General features: G+C 40.9%; 1 protein-coding gene across 1 annotated transcript in view; it reads left to right on the top strand.

The window, feature by feature from the left end:
- LOC144259120 (uncharacterized) overlaps positions 1-18408 on the top strand; it is a 39331-nt gene that overhangs the window by 11999 nt on the left and 8924 nt on the right. Inside the window, exons 2-3 of the mRNA XM_077807300.1 lie at positions 11761-12135; positions 14245-14363. Coding sequence (XP_077663426.1) covers positions 11761-12135; positions 14245-14363 — 494 coding nt within the window. The remainder of the gene's footprint in view (positions 1-11760; positions 12136-14244; positions 14364-18408) is intronic.

Here is an 18408-nt window from a genome sequence, read left to right as displayed (position 1 = left end):
TCAATCTGGTAATAGCTCACCTTAAGTGATCACTCTTGTTACAGTGTGTATAGTAACACCCATTGTTTCATGTTCTCTGTGTATATAAAATCTCCCCACTGTATTTTCCACTGAATGCATCCGATGAAGTGAGCTGTAGCTCACGAAAGCTTATGCTCAAATAAATTTGTTAGTCTCTAAGGTGCCACAAGTACTCCTTTTCCTTTTGCAAATACAGACTAACACGGCTGCTACTCTGAAAACTCTCTATTGTAGACTGTGGAACACCTGTCTCTTCTTCCAAGAAGTTCTCCGTCATGCTGCAGGCATCAGCCAGAAGGGGATGCTCCCAATTCAGAGCAGCCTGTATCCTTTAGCTGGGAAGAGGAATGATGTGAATGTATTAGGCTGGAATCAAACATGTTTAATTTGTTCCCACCTTTTGTTGTGGTCTTTCTAACTAATGGACTAATAATATGGCAAGGAAATCTTATTCGGTTTGTGCAATGTATTTCTGCTTTATCTGCACTTCATAACCAACAATATTAAAGGATAGCCCTAGGAACTATAACAGCCTCTATATGTAGTATAAAACTTAGCAGCTTTTGTTCTCAAGGGGTTTGTGCAAAGCTTCTCTTGCTTTTTTGCTCGGAGTTTGTACCTTCCTGAGTTTCAGTTTTGAATGAACTCAAAATCTCAAAGAAATTCAGCTAGTACTGCTAGGTTTCACCCAGTCTTGTGTCAAAATAATGCAAAACCCACCAAATTTCACATTGGTACCAAGCCATGTAGTCCTGTCTGGCACCTAAAATATGACCCAGTTTTACTGAAAATGTTTGTGAACTTGACCAAAGGTTCAAGTTTGCAATAAAATCTGAGACCAGATAACTCTTGCCTAGCTTACAGTATCATGACAAGAGAATTGCACAGCTTTAGTGTCACCAAACTATTGCCTAGGGTCAGGATGAACTGACTGTCCCAGTTTCAGGGTCACTGCACCTATATCTCCGCTTCATGGTCCACTCCAGGAGTGCCCAGTCAGGTCTCAGGCTCCAGCTATCGTCTCTGGGCAGGGACCAGCGTCCCACTCCCTTTTGAGTGGGGATGTCAAGGCTATATGGCTTCCTCACTGTGATATCCTTAGCAAGCCATCTGCCTAACAGCCACTGCCTGAGCATTGCTTTCTCTCTTAGGGCTATGAACAGTTGCAAGTTACCACACAGCTTTCTTGGCAGAGTACATTTATCCTTCGGGTGAAAGCCTCACAGATCTGGTCACGCAGACAGAAATCAGAAGACCAGAAGTCTGAAGTGCAGGCAATGCAATGTTTATTAGGGTTAGTTCCAAGCAAACATAACCATAGCTCTACATGCCGGCAGAGTCTGTTTCCCAGCGTCCCCGTTCCCAGCTCTGATGCTGCAGAGCCTTGCCTGTGACCCCATTCCCCATCTCCACCCCCTCCTCCGCAGGCACTGCAGGTATATTTGGGCATGTTCCTAGTCACACCCCTTACAACTTATGGTCATGTTCTGTTTTGGAGGGTTGTAAGTCTGAGGTCTTTGTCCCACCTCTTTTGTATCCTATGGGAGGGGTAAGGAGTGAGGTTGTATTCTGGCCAAGGCCAGGCCTCTCTTTGGCTTTTAGTGTCTTATACAGCCCTCCCTCTGCGCCCCGCCAGCAAGCCCCTTGCCCTTCCTAACGGGCAGCCTACCAGTGTATGCTTATCTATTACACTCCCACCATACCCTTTAACACTTAACTGTTCTTATCTGTTCCTATTATACTAACAAACATCTGTCCAGGCAGAAGCAACACACACAGTATCTTTGTCCCTTGTTTACACATATTAGCATCAGATATAAAAGTATCAAAAAGTCAAACCCAAAATTCTATCCCAGGCTAACACACAGGCCTATATACTAACATCTGAGCCTGTGTAAACTCAGCCTCTTATATCAAAAGCCTTTCTTTGTCTCTTGATTTCTGAAAAACTCAGTTTGACTAGCATATGCAAGCCACCACAGGAGGTGGTACCTCTCAGGAGTTGTTTATAATCTGAGCAACTCACCTAAAATCACCCCCCACCACCCCCGCACGCACACACACTATTTTGAGCTCCTGTAGGAGTTGTGGTTACCTGCCCCCCTGGAGTAGAACACAAACATACCAAAATCGTTCACAGATTTAATACAGCGATCACCTAAGATATTGTATGAGATTGCAATTATCAGTCACAACAACCAACCACAGAAAAGGGAGTGGTGGACAGGAAGCCAGGGAGAATGTAGCAGTATTTATAAAGGGGAGCATCATCAGTATTTGGTTTGTCATTATCTACTCATAAAAAGTCTTTAGTCCCATTTCCCCATAAACTCTCCTACCTCTCACACAAGTCCAGAGCTTCCTAAAGAGGCAGGCAGAGCTCTGTTGATGCCCAACTCTCTCAACTCTGAGTACTCTTCTCCCCAAGATGATTCTCCTGCTTCTCCTTTCAAGAGCTGTTTCCCCTCCCCCACATTCCTTCCACCTCCCAAGACTTTTTGAGTAGTGTCTTTTCCCTCTAGAAAGAGTTGGGTCTGGGTTACATAGGCCCCAGGCCCTGCCCACCAGCCTCTGGGAGGATTGGATAACTGGAGCCAGTTGCAGGGGGATTTTTAATCCTCCCGCACGTGACAGTTTGCTCTGGAAATTTGTACCTCTTGCATTTCTGTTGTGAATTAACCCAAAAATTGCAAAGAAATTCAACTGATATGGCTAGGTTTTATCCCATTTTGGGTCACAACAATGCAAAATCAACAGAATTCCACACTGGTACCACCAGAAGCCACATAGCCTTAATTTATCCTCCTTAGCATATCTGACAATGGTTTTGTTTACTGTAATGCCAGACAGGGCTATCTGGCACCACAGGCAAAGCCCACATGGGTCCCCCCATGTCTTGACCCCCCCACACTATGGCCCCATCCTTCCATAGGGTGGCAGCTATTTCAGAGATAGGACAAATGGGGCAGTTATTGTTTCAGGCCACACGCAGACTCAGACAACTGTCAGTTCATTCCATTCACATTTTCAGTTCACATTTTCCAAGCTTCTCTTTGCATCCATGTGGGCCAGAAACTTCTTAAAATGAAAGCCAATATCCTGATCTTGTTATGCAACTCCAGGAGATAGGCACTGACAGCCAATGCCTAGGACCCCATGCCTTGATACAGCCCTGGCACCCAGGCAATTTCTATTTACCACAAACAGCCCAAATAAAATCTTCATTTCTGAGCCACTAATTCAATTCCATTAGCGCAGCTAGGCAAGAGTCACAGACTTTAATCCAGATTTCATGCAGTTCTTGAGCTTTTAATTCATGCCTGAAAGTTGATTCTGAAAAACAAGCCAATGAAACAAAGGAAATAGGAATTGGAACCTTCTGCAGCACTTTGCTCTAGTCATCCATTATGAAGTAATTAACAGACATTCTACAATAAGGAGAGCACCAACCAGCAACAATTGACAGATAAATCACAGGCCATTAAAGTGCTCTTCAAAACTTTATAAATAAGTGAGAGGAAGTGAGAAGTGAATTATGAGATTTGTAATTAAATATTGTAAAATAAACTCATTTATGACTCACTAAAGCTTCCATCTTAAACATCAGTGGTTATAGAATCATAGAAATGTAGGGCTGTAAGGCCATCAAGGCCAACCCCCTGCACTGAGGCAGGGCCAAGTAAACCTAGACCATCCCTGACAGGTGTTTGTCTAACCCATTGCTAAAAATCTCCAGTAATGGGGATTCCATAACCTCCTTTGGAAGCCTATTCCAATGCCTAACTATCCTTGTAGTTAGAAAGCTTTTCTTAATATCTAACCTAATAAACCTCTGCTGAAAATTAAACCAGTTACTTCTCATCCTATCATCAGTGGACATGAAGAAAAAATCATCACTGTTCTCTTTCCCCTTAACATATCAAGTCCCACCTTCAGTCTTCTTTTCCTCAAGCCTAAACATGCCCAGCTTGTTTAACCTTTCCTCATAGGTCAGTGTGACAGAGTGCACCTATTGAATTCTGGGAGGTGAGCCTGCACTGTGATCATTCAGATGTTAATTAGTTCCCCTTGAGAAAGCTGATGTGGGTAATTAGACAATTAGGCTGGCCAGCTGGATGGAATAAGGAGCGGTTTCTGGGGGAAGAAGGCTGGAGTGGAGCCATGTCGCATGCCAGTCAGGTTTTCTAAACCATTTATCATATTTGTTACTCTCCTCTGGACTTTCTCCAATTTGCCTACATATATGATCCCAGTGTATATACAATCCTGGGGTAAATGAACTAGCCCAATAATATTGGCAACATCAAGAAAGGAGTGAGAAAGAAGACCTTATTTTTCCTTTAGAAGATATATCCCCCTGGTCTTGATTTGAGAGTTTCCTTTTAAACCTTAAGGTAGGTCTGCACAGCAGCTGGGAGGTGTAATTCCCAGCTCAGGTAGACATACATGAGCTAGCTCTGCTTGAGCTAGCACCTAAAAATAACAGTGTGGCCAGAATGGCATGAACAGTGGCTTGGGCTAGCTGCCTGAGTATGTACTCAGGGGCCAGGTGGGATTGTACTCAGACAGGTAACCTGAGCCACTGCCTATGTTGCCAAGGCTCAGGCGAAAACTAGCGTACTTACATCTACCCAAGCTGGGAATGGCACCTCCCAGCTGCTATGTTGCTGCTCCCTTAGTCAACATGCTTGGATGCTACATTTCATAAATTAGCTGAAATATGCCTCCTACACTCTCTCTCTCTTTCCCCATTAACATTATTGGGGTCTGAGTCTTTTCCTGCATGAAAGGAATAACTGATATTGTAGGTTAGTTTACACTTGTAAGCAAAGGGAGTTACACCTATTATGCAAGAGGACAATCGAGCCCTTGGATTTCACATTCTCTTAGCTGCTTTCTGTAAGTACAGGAAATGGAGGTTACGATACCTGCTCCTTGTTAATGACAGCCACAGTTAAATCCAGTTTTTATCCATGGTAGTGGATACTTCGCTAAGGTTGCAAACAGTTTCTATTCCAAATCCAGTCACCACTCTATTTGCATGTACACCTAAGTCTGCAGCAACATTCATGTTTTGGGGGCTGCATGCTTGATCTCTGCCTTAAGGTTTGTTCAATTTTTTCCCAAACACTTCCAGAGTCCTTTCAGCTGTTTTTCACTAAAAGTGGGCAAGGGCAAAATTTTCCCTATTATACATATAAATAAATGCATGCACACGCTGGAGACCAGCAGGGGGCCAGAATAACACAGTTGCCTAAAGCCTGAGTGGATAACAGAACAATCTGCTTCCATTGACCCCCAAGCCCACTAACCTCCCTCCCCCTATCCACCCACACACACCCAAAACAAAACCAGAACACAGTTGCAGAGAATGGATTCTCCAAGAAAATCTGAAAATTTCAAGCTACCTCACTAAGAAGAATGCTTCTGGCTCACAGTGTGAAGAAACCACTCAGACTCCAAGTGAACACATTTCTGCCTCGTTTGGCTGCTATGCCAGAGTTGAAGAAAATCAGAATGACCTCTTTGCTGGCCATTTGGGGCGGGGGGGGGGGGAGAATCTCTGAGTCCAAGGCTATGAGAGATGATCGGACGACCAAGCTTTTTACAGTAAAGGAAGTAGCTGATTTGAGAGAGTCACAGTGCTAGAGGCTGGTCCAAGAGAAACAAGTGAGGGAACCAGAGCTGCATGACACTGATAGAGCAAAGAGAGAGAGATGCAATTTAAATGGAATGATATAGAAAAACAGATCAAGGTGGAACATCATCAGAATTAAGGGACTGACAACACACTGAGGGAGGTAACCCGATCTGGCATGTAAAAACTTTAATTGTGGGGTTGTTACATCTGACCTCTCTGGAAGAGGAAAAGTGGAGAGAGCAAACACAGTGCTGCTCCAACGACCTGGGCCTCATAATAAATCCAGAGACCTAACTGAAATTTCATGATTATCAACAGAAAAAAAAATTATGAAGAAAAGCCAGAGTGCATTCAGTACTCATACTCAAAAGACAACAAGCTGCAAATTTTTCATGACCTCTTTTGCCCTAACTTTTAAAAAGAGGAGAAGAGCTGGGGGGAATTACAACAGCACTCAGGAGGGCAGATTTCCACTGCAGATGGGGATTCCCATTTGAACCCTCATTCAGCTTCCAAAATCGTATTATACGATAAGAAACTAAACAGGGAAAAACACACTCCAGTCACTTGGGATCTCAGACGTACAAGACAACTCTCCAGAGGTAGTAACTACAGATAAACTGCTGAAAAACTCCTGGCAAATGGTTAAAAACCAGGAAAAAGACTACAAAAGACTCTAGAGACCATACTGGCATTGGCAGACGTTCAGACACCTGAATAGTAATCCAAAGACTAATCAGAAAGGACTTCTTGGGAGTCACCAGAAACAAACAGCTGAACAGTAACTATGTTAATGTTATAAAGATAATAATATGATGTTCACTTTAATTGGGGGTGAAGAGTAAAAGTTGTGTTCTGTATTTTAAATATAGAGTAAATTAAGGACAAGAGCAAAGTGGGGTGGGATTTCAAAGTTGGAGGAGATTGGAGAAAATAGAGAGGGGGACGGAAGGAACCTTTAGAGGGTCTGTGTAAACCCGTCCCATAACTCAAATGATCAGATGGTAATCTATCCCTAAAGCTGAGGACCAAGGTGGAGTAGGGTACCTCCTTTGGATTGCAAGAGAAGCAGTCCAAGTGCTTTCGGGGAAATTACAGGAGTTCAGGGGTCAGCAAATCAGTCATTTGGAGACTGTTTTACATGTTATGTTGGTATTTCATTTGTGGTTTTAGAGTAAAGGGAACGGAGTAGAGGGAAGGTAACTAGGGAGGCAGGGAGGAATTAATACAAGAAATAGACATGGAAGCTCACAAACATAAACCACGCCATATTCCAGCACACAGTAGTAAATGCAGCATAATTAGAATCAAGAAACATTGGCAACACAAGTGTTCATGTAATCAAACAGCTAAAGAATTGTAATAATTTAAGGTTTAAGCTAAACTAGTTACTGTCAATGTCTCTTCCTTTTAAAGTAACATCTTTGAAAGTCTAAAAGCTAAATAATGTAATTAAAAAGGAACAAAAACCCCGGTGGAACTTAAAAACCCACTCTCAGATTATTCTACTTCAAGAAATTCATTTTCAGCAGGCAAAAATAATAGGCATGAAAGGCAGCTGATTTCAACAGACATATTTTACTTTAGCAAATATTATGCCCAATCCTCTTTCCTTCAGCTGAACATGTACCTTTTCAGATTAAACATCAATTTGTGGATAAAAAGGGACTATTTATATTGCTGGGTTATTAACAACAGTGGGATCAGTTTAAAACCCGATAAAACTTTGGGAAAGGGGAAATTATACTTGCAGGAGACTTCAGATGCATCCTAGAACGATGGTGGTGGTGGCGGGGGGGGGAGACCACACCCCATGTTGGATAGGGAAACAGGTACAGTACTGACTTCCTGGTGCCAACTATTCACTCTTTCAGATTGCTGGTGAGAATTATGCCAAGGGGAAAGAGATTACTCATATTATTTACACCCTTCCAATCTCTAAATCCTTAATGAATCTGACAAGATCTGCAGAAACTGGCAACATTACAAGATCATGCACCAGTGGAAGTAATATTTGATAGCTGGGTTGGGCCCCAAAGATCACTATACTGGAAAATGAACTGCTTGCTTCTCCAAGGAAAGATCAGGTTGCAGCAATGAAAGACATTGTTCAATACTTCAAATTAAACAATATGGACAATATAAAAACATGCCTTCTCTGGGAGTCAGGAAAAGCTGTATTTAGGGGTTAGCTGATAAGCAGAGCCTCTCAATTGAAAAAAGAGCTCTAGAAAAAAATAGAAGTTAGAACAGGAGATAAAAAGGTTACAAGACATTCACAAAGCACAAGTGCAGAAAAACAAACAATTAACTAATATTAGGGGGAAGTTGAATATGTTGATGCCAGAGAAAAAGCCCTTGGAGATACAAAACAGATGTTTTATGAAAAAAGGAAATAAAAGTGATAGGTTATTAGCTTCAAGAACAACATATATTATTCCCCCCAATTAAAAGCAATCGGCAAAAGATTGTTACAGCCTAAATGAAATATGTGCTACTTTTTCTGTTTAATAATAAACTCTCTATACCGCAGATACTCCAAGCTCTGAAGTTATTAAAAATATCTGGAAGTTGCAGGCTCTCCAAAGAAAAGCCAAATTGATAAAGAAACTTTATCTAAAGAAATAACAGAAGAAATCCTAGAGGTAGTAGCAAGTATGAAAAGTGGTAAACTCCAGTATCTGATGGCTTTCAAGCTGAACTTTATAAGCTATGTAGGGAGGTGTTGGTGGGTGCTTTGAGAGGTATCCTCAATGCAATTCTGTTAGGGGAGGAACTTCTACAACTTGTGAAAGAAAGTTATCGTGGTTGTTCTCTCTAAAGATGAAAAAGACCTTACCTTATGCAGTTCCTATATGCCCATCTCTCTGTTGAATTGTGACAAAGACTTTAGCAAAAATACTAGCCAGCCAACTGCAGTGTATGCTCTCAGTTTGTATAAATCTGGATCTAACTGGATTCATTAAGGATAGACAAACATCGGACAATATCTGGGGAGTGCTTGGAATCATCCATAATGCCAGAGAAAGTCTTTGATATAGTAGAGTGGAACTTTCCGTTTCAAGTCCTGTCCCATATGGACTTCTGCCCCAATTTCCTTTAATGGATAACTGCTCTTTACACCAGCCCAAAAACAGCTATGCAAGTTAATGAGGTTAAATCTCCTCTGTTTGAATTACACAGAGGAACTAAGCAGGGGTGTCCACTCTCTCCTTTACTTTTTTGCACTGGCCATGGAGTCTTTTGCACAGAGGACAAGGAACAATGGATCCATCACAGGAATAAAACTTGCAGGAACACATCAGAAAATAGCATTATATGCAGATGTAATATTTTTATCTAAACCAAATATTTCCCTAAAATTAGTGTCTAATGAAATCTAAGATTTTAGTAAAGCATCCAGATTTAAAGTAAATTATACCAAATCTGAAATGCTAGCTATAAGTTTGCCAGACTCTTAAGAGTCAATCTTCCAGAAAATAAATAGGCAACCAATTCTATAAGAGATGTGAGATTTAAATCTCAAACAACGTGGAAAAGCGCTATGATTTAAATGTCAAACCACTCTGTGGAATACTTACAGTTAGGCACTTTTGCTGAATAGCTGGCCAAGTTATTTAGCAATCAAAACTAATTTTAACTAAACCACTCTCCCCTGGTACCAGTACTTCAAGTCAGGCACTGTTTCTCTCAACTTTCTAGAAAATCTGTTTTATGGAGAAAGCTAACTTTAATAGAAGTGATGGTGTCTGGTCAATTAGGAAACAAAAACAAAACCAAACAAACCACTAGTTTATATCAATCTTTACAGACAGATTTTTTTTTTTAAAAAAAAAGGGAAAAAAAGTGTTCCTATATGACACTTTGTGAAAAGTACGTAGATAGAAAAATTACCCCAGAGAAATAGGGTTTGATCTGGAAAAGAGGACCAGCAACCTCAGTCTGAAGCACAATAAAAGAAAATTTCTTTAAGATACTATTTCAGTGGTACCTCACACCAACCAGGTTAAAAAAAAAAGAGAGAGAGACTGAATGGGGATAAATGTTGGCAAAATTGTGGTTGAAGAAGAGATTCTGTGCTTAGGAGGTGGATACGTCCAGTCAGAGTGTATTGGGATGCAATCCGTAAGCAAATGGTTGGAAATTTATCACCAAAATGATCCTTTGGTAAACCTCCCGGGGCTTCCTAGTGGAAATGGTCACACAAAAGGAAATGAAGAATTATTCTCTTATCTGTTAGAAGCTGTTTGGTAACTGGTAGTGTCTCAATAGAAAAATAAAAATAGCTCAACCATTGAGCAATGGTTCAAAAAATATAAGTTGTGGTTATGAAAAACATTAACACACCAATTACCTATGCAGCAAAAAGGCAGACAGATATTTGGTTACCTTGTATTCAGTCCTCAAAGTACATTAATCTAACCTCCACCCCAGCATACCTGCCCATTTTTTTTTTAAATGTTAAAATTTGATAGATACACCTGATCTGTTAAATATAGAGATTAGTAGAGAGAGAGAGATTTCACTAAATCTAATGAAATCACTAGAAAACAACATGGGTGTTGGAATGATGCTCATTCTGTAATATGGCAACACCCTGTTAAATAGAAAGATCTGATGATTAGATTCCTGTATAATATCTCTTTAAACAAAAGATAACAGTTCTAAGGATTGTTTTGTTTCTCGTATTTACATGGCAAGGATTTGTAAACTTGTTAAAACTTCCTCAAATAAGAAAAAAAATTATGCACTTTAGGTAGTTGTGGCGATAGCATGTGAAAAAGCTGAATCCAAACTGAACTTTTGAAAAAAAATGAGTAATTTAGCCGCACAAGTCCCATTGACTTTCAGTGGAATTTGCTACTAAATCACTTACCCCTTTTTGAAAAGCCAACCTTGTTAAGCTTTGGAAACTCAAGTTATGGACATTTGAATATCTATGTAGGTACATACACATTAATGCTGCTACATGTTAAGTTGGGCATGAAGCTAACTCAACTTTGAGGAAACAAGTAGGCCCCTAAATGGTTTTGAATCACAGCAGCTTCCCTAGTATTTTAGGAACTTTACGGTCTGAAAGAAGGCATCAATCCTCTTCTCTCCACAAAAGTGCTCCCTTGGCTCATGGTTGTCCAACCTGATCCAATATTTCAACTTTCTAACCAGAAAATATCCAGCATTTAACAATCCAATTGTTACATCAGTGATATGCATATGTAAAGTGCGTCTCCATAGTATTAGTGCCGAGCTCTACAGGATTGCTCACAATGAACAATATTGCCCAATCATCATCAATAGGGAAGACAGTGGGGTCTTGTAGATAGAGCACCAGACTAGGACTGAGGAGACATAGGTTCTATTCCCAGCTCTTCTGCTGGATGATCTTGGACAAGTCAGTCACTTCACCTCCCTGTCTTATATTTCACCATCTATAAAATGGGGATAAGAACACTGAGTTCCTCTGTAACATGCTTTGAGATCTCTAGATGGAAAGCAGGATATAAGAGCCAGGTATTATTACTTGTGTGTGGGTAAGCACTTCTCAGCTTTGGGGTTGCAGAAACAGACTGTTAGATGAAGTACAGCAATTGGGCACTGCTGTGTGGCTTTCTCACAACATGGATGTTCCCACCTCCTTAACAAGACAATTTTTTAAAAGATGAAAAACTTGCTTGAGGAAACCTGAACAAAATTTTTATATATTTAGAAAAAACAACAACAACACTGTGAATTAGGAACTAAAATTCCCGACCCCTCTCTCCAGAACAGGAGCTACACTAATCTCTAATTACCCTTTTACATCGTCTCCCCTTTTGATGAGGGATTTCTTAAAGCAAGCAAACATTGAGAAAGCAGTGCTCCTGCTGTGATATAATCAGGAATACTCATGTAACAGCCCCATGAGAGAACACACAGCCTTCTAATTAAGGCTATTTTTAATCTATCAAACAGCCAGATTAGTGCCTAATTACATTTGGAGGCAGATTAATTTTAAAGAAAGTGTGAAAATTTAGGACTAATTTGGAAGCAGTAGCTGAAGATCTGCGAGATAAGAAAGGAACATGGACTAATAGATGATTTGTGCTTTTATTTTACAGCCTATATCACAGTAAAGCAATATCCCGCCATAGCCTCTATTAAATATGGCACATCTGCACTTCTTGATTGTATATTTGACTTCCAGTTTCTATCAGAGGCTGAAATTGAAGTCTACTGGAATATTCAACTGCCGCTTTTTAATGATTCCGTGAAGAAAATAACTATGTCTTCAAAGATGTTGCCTTTAAACCAAAGTGCTTCGTTGTCAAGGGATGATGGAAAGTACAAGCTCACAGGCAATCTTCTAAAAGGTGTAGTCTTCTTAGAAGTGAAGAATCTTCAACCACGGGACGTTGGTCTGTACACCTGCAAGGTGGCACGCCTGATACCACCTCCGTATCTAGAAGGAAGTAGCAATGGAACTTACATCTGTGGTAGGATTTTGCTAAGCCTCATTTTGAAACTTTTCCTTGATCTTCAGCTAAATTGTGTTAGTCTTAAAGGTACAAGACCATACTTCAGTCACTATTAACATACCAGTATTGCCAACGGACACCAGGCTGTTATGTTCTACAGAGAGAAACTGTAGCATGAGAAACCATTTTATGATATTTGTTGGCAAATGGTGACTTCTTAAATAGCAACTACTGTCCCTACTTAAGTTTAAATGTAATGAGCCGTCTTTATCCTTAAATGCAGGCATTTTTTCCCCATAGTCTGGAAAAACAAAACCCCCCCACACTTTAATACTAATGCAAAATGCTGCATCAACAACTCTGGAGACTGAAATTCTAGGTTTATTCACAGAACTAGTATACTGTACCAGGGACATCACCAATTCACAAGTTTCCCCACTCTACCACGCATTACTGCTGTTTTGGTACAGTACTGCCCTCTAGTGACTAGCCTACAGAATATAAGAACCTTACTGCTATTAAAGGACCTAGCACAAATTGGGTGCTATGTAAATATCACATCCTCAGTATTCCAGTTAAAAAGTTTCTCCTTTGGCCTAAGTCACGAAATTTGCATTTTGGAAACAACCCCATTTTCAAATGCCACACCTATGTGCTGTAGCAGATAACTGATGCTTTCATACATAAAGTCATAGGTTTATTTATACCATCTAGGGCTGAATGGTGTATTTATAAATGGTTATTCATTTCAGTAAAATATGGATTATATACTTGTCATAAATATAAAGGGAAGGGTAAACCCCTTTGAAATCCCTCCTGGCCAGGGGAAAGCTCCTCTCACCTGTAAAGGGTTAAGAAGCTAAAGGTAACCTCACTGGCACCTGACCAAAATGACCAATGAGGAGACAAGATACTTTCAAAAGCTGGGAGGAGGGAGAGAAACAAAGGGTCTCTGTCTGTCTATATGCTGTCTTTGCCGGGGATAGACCAGGAATGGAGTCTTAGAACTTTTAGTAAGTAATCTAGCTAGGTATGTGTTAGATTATGATTTCTTTAAATGGCTGAGAAAAGAATCGTGCTGAATAGAATAACTATTTCTGTCTGTGTATCTTTTTTGTAACTTAAGTTTTTGCCTAGAGGGATTCTTTATGTTTTGAATCTAATTACCCTGTAAGGTATCTACTATCCTGATTTTACAGAGGTGATTTCTTTACTTCTATTTACTCCTATTTCTATTAAAAGTCTTCTTGTAAGAAAACTGAATGCTTTTTCATTGTTCTCAGATCCAAGGGTTTGGGTCTGTGGTCACCTATGCAAATTGGTGAGGCTTTCTATCCAACATTTCCCAGGAAAGGGAGGGAGTGCAAGTGTTGGGAGGATTGTTCATTGTTCTTAAGATCCAAGGGTCTGGGTCTGTAGTCACCTAGGCAAATTGGTGAGGCTTTTTACCAAACCTTGTCCAGGAAGTGGGGTGCAAGATTTTGGGAAGTATTTTTGGGGGGGCGGGGAAAGGCGTTTCCAAACAGCTCTTCCCCAGTAACCAGTATTTGTTTGGTGGTGGTAGCGGCCAATCCAAGGAGAAAGGGTGGAATATTTTGTACCTTGGGGAAGTTTTGACCTAAGCTGGTAAAGATAAGCTTAGGAGGTTTTTCATGCAGGTCCCCACATCTGTACCCTAGAGTTCAGAGTGGGGGAGGAACCTTGACAATACTATAGAACAACAAGATGCTCTTAAAGTTACACTATCAAAACCCACTATCTATGAACTATTGGCTTTGTGTCAGACATTATTAAAATAATGTTCATGGTTTTTAAGATTAAAACTACAGTCCCAATGCAGTCACATATTTGCAGCTGGTTTCTAGTTTCTAGACCCTGTTTTTAGACAGGGAAACATTTTTGTATACTAACTTGCAAATGGCTTGACATTTTGTTTTCCAAAAGCCCTTTTGGAGTCCCTGTGTTTTGACTCTGCAAAAACAACAAAACATTTCTCTTAAAGTGTGTGTTGGGTTTTTGGGTTTTTTTTTAAAGCCTACATTTTTATGAAAAGCTCAATGAAACCTGAGTGGAGAGTATTTGCTTCAGAACCAGGTTTTATTTTAAATTGTAATATTTTATGCTTAGGAATAGAAGATACATTGCAAGATTCCTGCAAGCCATCAGAAACTAAATTTGTCATATGCTTGGGGACCCTGGCAGCCTGTACTTTTGTGATCATCATGACTACCATAATTTATGTACAGGTAAGCACACCATTTAATGAGTAGATTTCTCAGAGTGACACAGCAGCATTTTGTTTACAGTGAGGTCGTGTTTGTACTCCGTTTTGACAGGAGTACAAAACGATAACTGACTTGTCCAAGGTCATGGAGTGTAGCCATCAGGAAGGAGTATCTATTCGGACATGTCTAATGCACTCACCATTCAGGTATCTAGGTGTGCAGACAGGACCAGAGAATGGGCAATTCTTCACGTGAATCTTTCCCTTTTGAGATTTTAAAGAACTCTATTAGTTTACCAAAGACAATTTCATTCTTGAAAGCCTGCACTAAAATTGTGCAACACATTCACAGCAAGCCACTGATTTTGGATTAAGAAAAGGAGTACTTGTGGCACCTTAGAGACTAACCAATTTATTTGAGCATGAGCTTTCGTGAGCTACAGCTCACTTCATTGGATGCTCATGCTGTAGCTCACGAAAGCTTATGCTCAAATAAATTGGTTAGTCTCTCAGGTGCCACAAGTACTCCTTTTCTTTTTGCGAATACAGACTAACACGGCTGTTACTCTGAAACCTGATTTTGGATTAGCTTTCCAAAGATCTAGAGACCAAGTTATCATTTCAAGTCAAACTACCCTGCAGCACACTGGGGCTTTTCATGGTTTGGGCCCAAAACCAAGGTGAAATGCAGGGATTTGGGGTATACAAACCTGAACTCAAAGTAAACGCAACAGGAGAAAAACCTGCAATACAGCAGGGAACTAAATATGAAGCTCCACCTAGCTATCTTATTTGGCCCCCATTCCTGCAGCATTGAGGCTCTCACAATGTATTTATCCTCACAACGCCTCTGAGGTAGGGAAGTACTATTATCCCCATTGTACAGGTGGGGAATGGAGTCACAGAGAGGCTAAAGTCACTCCATGAGAGGTGTGACTGCAGCCTCTGTAGCCATACCAGAGCTAGTTTTAATCCAGCTAGCTTGGATACCAATAGCAGTGAAGCTGTGGCAGTGTGGACTAAAGCAGTGGTTCTCAAAGCCAGTTCGCCGCTTGTGCGGGGAAAGCCCCTGGCACGCCGGACTGGTTTGTTTACCTGCCGCGTCCGCAGGTTGGGCCGATCCCGGCTCCCACTGGCCGCAGTTCGCCGCTCCAGGCCAATGGGGGCTGCGGGGAGCGGCGTGAGCCCTATTGGCCTGGAGCGGCGAACTGCGGCCAGTGGGAGCCGGGATCGGCCCAACCTGCGGACGCGGCAGGTAAACAAACCGGTCCGGCGTGCCAGGGGCTTTCCCTGCCCAAGTGGCAGACTGGCTTTGAGAATCACTGGACTAAAGCACAGGCTAGTCGCCACTGCCAGAGTACACAGCCAGGGTCCTGGGTGGGCTAGTACAGCTCATGCTGTAGACCATGCCACCACAGTTTCACTGCTCTTGGACTTGAACTAGCTAGCTTAAAGCTAGCTCAGGTATGTCTACATGTGCTGCAATCACTCCTCCAGCTGCAGCATAGGGATACCCTTAGTGATTTGACCAAGGTCTCACAAGAAGTCTGGGGCATAAGAACAGAAACAAATAGCATACTACTACAACAAAAACTTCTCCTATGGAGTATAGCAAATAGGCTGAAGTAGGAAATAGAAATTCCACAAGAAAATTTTCTTGTCAAAAAACCAGATCCAAGCATCTCCAGTAAATTGCAATAACCTTCCAAACTTTGGAGGGTTTATTTGAACTGCAACATCAGACTGTGTTTCCCATTAGGAATTAGAAGCTGAAAGCCTTGTAGTTCCAGGTCCTTTTTCTTCTTTAGATCAGTCTATTGCCCTCATTGCGTTATTTCAGTCTGATTGTTCTTTGTTTATATCTTAAAGCATTTTAGGAGATTACTTTTTCTTTGAAGTTTATTACTTTGCCACCAGTAATTCCCAAAGTTACCAGATATGATTAGAAAAAAACCCCACCCTGCACCTACAACCATTTGGGAGAGTAAATGTTTACTTAGTAACATTTTTAGTCTTTTGTACTAGATTACACTGGAAATATTTTCCCCGTTCATTGTGTCTACTGAGTTGCATATCAGCTTGAAAAGTTGTAATTACTGAAACAAAAAGATCTAGATGAAGAAAGGGGAAGAGGCTGCAGCTTTGATGATCATCCCAGAAATCAAAGTTCTGGTGTAAACAACAAACTCAGATCTGAATTACGTAGACAGTGTAGTCGTCCACTCTTCTGAACTCTAGCTAGAAATTAAAAATTAAGTTTCTCTCCTCTGGCAAGATAGCAACAACTGCAGGTAGTTCTGCTCTTTCCCCATCAGAGAAAATTAGTGTGTGTAAAGCAATTTTAAAGCCTCCAATCAAAGGCACTTTTGGTCAAGGACTGTCTCTTCACCTGTGTTTGGAAAGTGCCTAGCACATTATGGCTGCTACTGCAATCCAAGTAATGGTTGCACTTTATATTAAGGGTAAATTTAATAAATAGTTTATAAAGCTTTAATGATAGATGTATAAGCATGTTACAGGCAAAAGTGTCTCATGCTTCTAGTCATCTAGAACACATTAAATGCTTCTAGAGGATGTTATGGATTATTGTAAGCACCAGAACACTGGACTTTTAATAAATAGCTAATCAATCAGCCCTTTGCTAACATATACAGATGTACTCCTAATAGTATTATCTATTATCATTTAGATCACACTGAGAACAAGCTCCTATAGACAGATTCAGCCTTGGAACCCATTCTTCCCTGACCCACCCCTTTTCGATATCAATATCAGGCAGTCTCTTTGTGCAAGCCTTCAGAAAGGCATGCTGGCAGGAATACTGTCATACAGCTTGTGTTTTACATTAGACACTGGGTATTTGGGTTTCATTTCAGCTGCTTTTGGGTACAGAACATGATTTACAAATCTGTGTAGCCTTAAATTGGCTTTGTTGTTGAGTAGGAGCGAAGTAGATCCTCTCTATATTACATTATGAAGGAGAAACTTACCAGTTTAATTGCAGGACTCCTTCAATCCCTAAGTCTCATAACAACCCAGCCATCTTACTCCACTCCTCACAGATTTAAGAATCATTGCCATAATGAAGTCTTTTTACTAAATTTTTTTACATGCACTAAGTACATGAGAAATAAGTGACATTAAAATATACGTGTCAAACAAGACGAACCAAGTACAGTCTGTGGTGCAGAATTCTCATTCACTACCTAAAGCACAGAATTTACTCACTCAGAGGAACTTCAGGACAGTGAGACTCAAGAGTTCTATAATATGCTTTTATTTATATTTTCTGCTAGTGTTTTATATTTCATTCTGAGATGCATAGACTTATAGGCTTTAAGGCCAGAAGGGGCCATCGTGATTATCTACTCTGACTTCCTGCACATTGCAGGCCACAGACTCTCACCCACCCACTCCTGTAATAGACCCATAACCTCTGGCTGAGTTAATGAAGTTCTCAAATCATGATCTGGAGACTTCAAGTTGTAGAGAATCCACCATTTACACTAGTTTAAACCTACAAGTGACCCATGACCCAGGCTGCAGAGGAAGGTGAAAACCCCACAGGGTCTCTGCCAATCTGACCTGAGGAGTGGGGGATTCCTTTCTGATCCCAAATATGGCGATCAGTTAGACCACGAGCTTGTGGGCAAGTCCCACCAGCCAGACACCTGGGAAATAATTCTCTGTAGAAACACAGAGCCCTCCCCATCTAGTGTCCCATCACCAGCCATTGGCAATATTCAGTGCTAGCAGTAAAAGATCAGCTACATGCCATTGTAGGCAGTCCCATCATACCATCCCCTCCATAAGCCAATTAGTTTCTTTGCCCTCACTGCTCCCCTTGGAAGGCTGTTTCAGAAATTCACTTCTCTGATTGTTAGAAACCTTCATGTAATTTCAAGCCTAAACTTGTCGATGGCCAGTTTATAGCTGTTTGTTCTTGTATCCACGCGGTTACTTTACCAGGGAAGAAGTGGAGTTATTTAAGTTTGTATCCCTCTGATGTATTTATAGAGAGCAATCATATCTCTCCTCAGCCTTCTTTTAGTTAGGCTAAACAAGCC

This window comes from Eretmochelys imbricata, chromosome 1, assembly GCF_965152235.1.
Source record: "Eretmochelys imbricata isolate rEreImb1 chromosome 1, rEreImb1.hap1, whole genome shotgun sequence".
Classification (NCBI taxonomy): domain Eukaryota; kingdom Metazoa; phylum Chordata; order Testudines; family Cheloniidae; genus Eretmochelys; species Eretmochelys imbricata.
The sequence above is the reverse complement of the archived record's forward strand: the minus strand, read 5'-3'. Positions and strand labels throughout refer to the sequence as shown.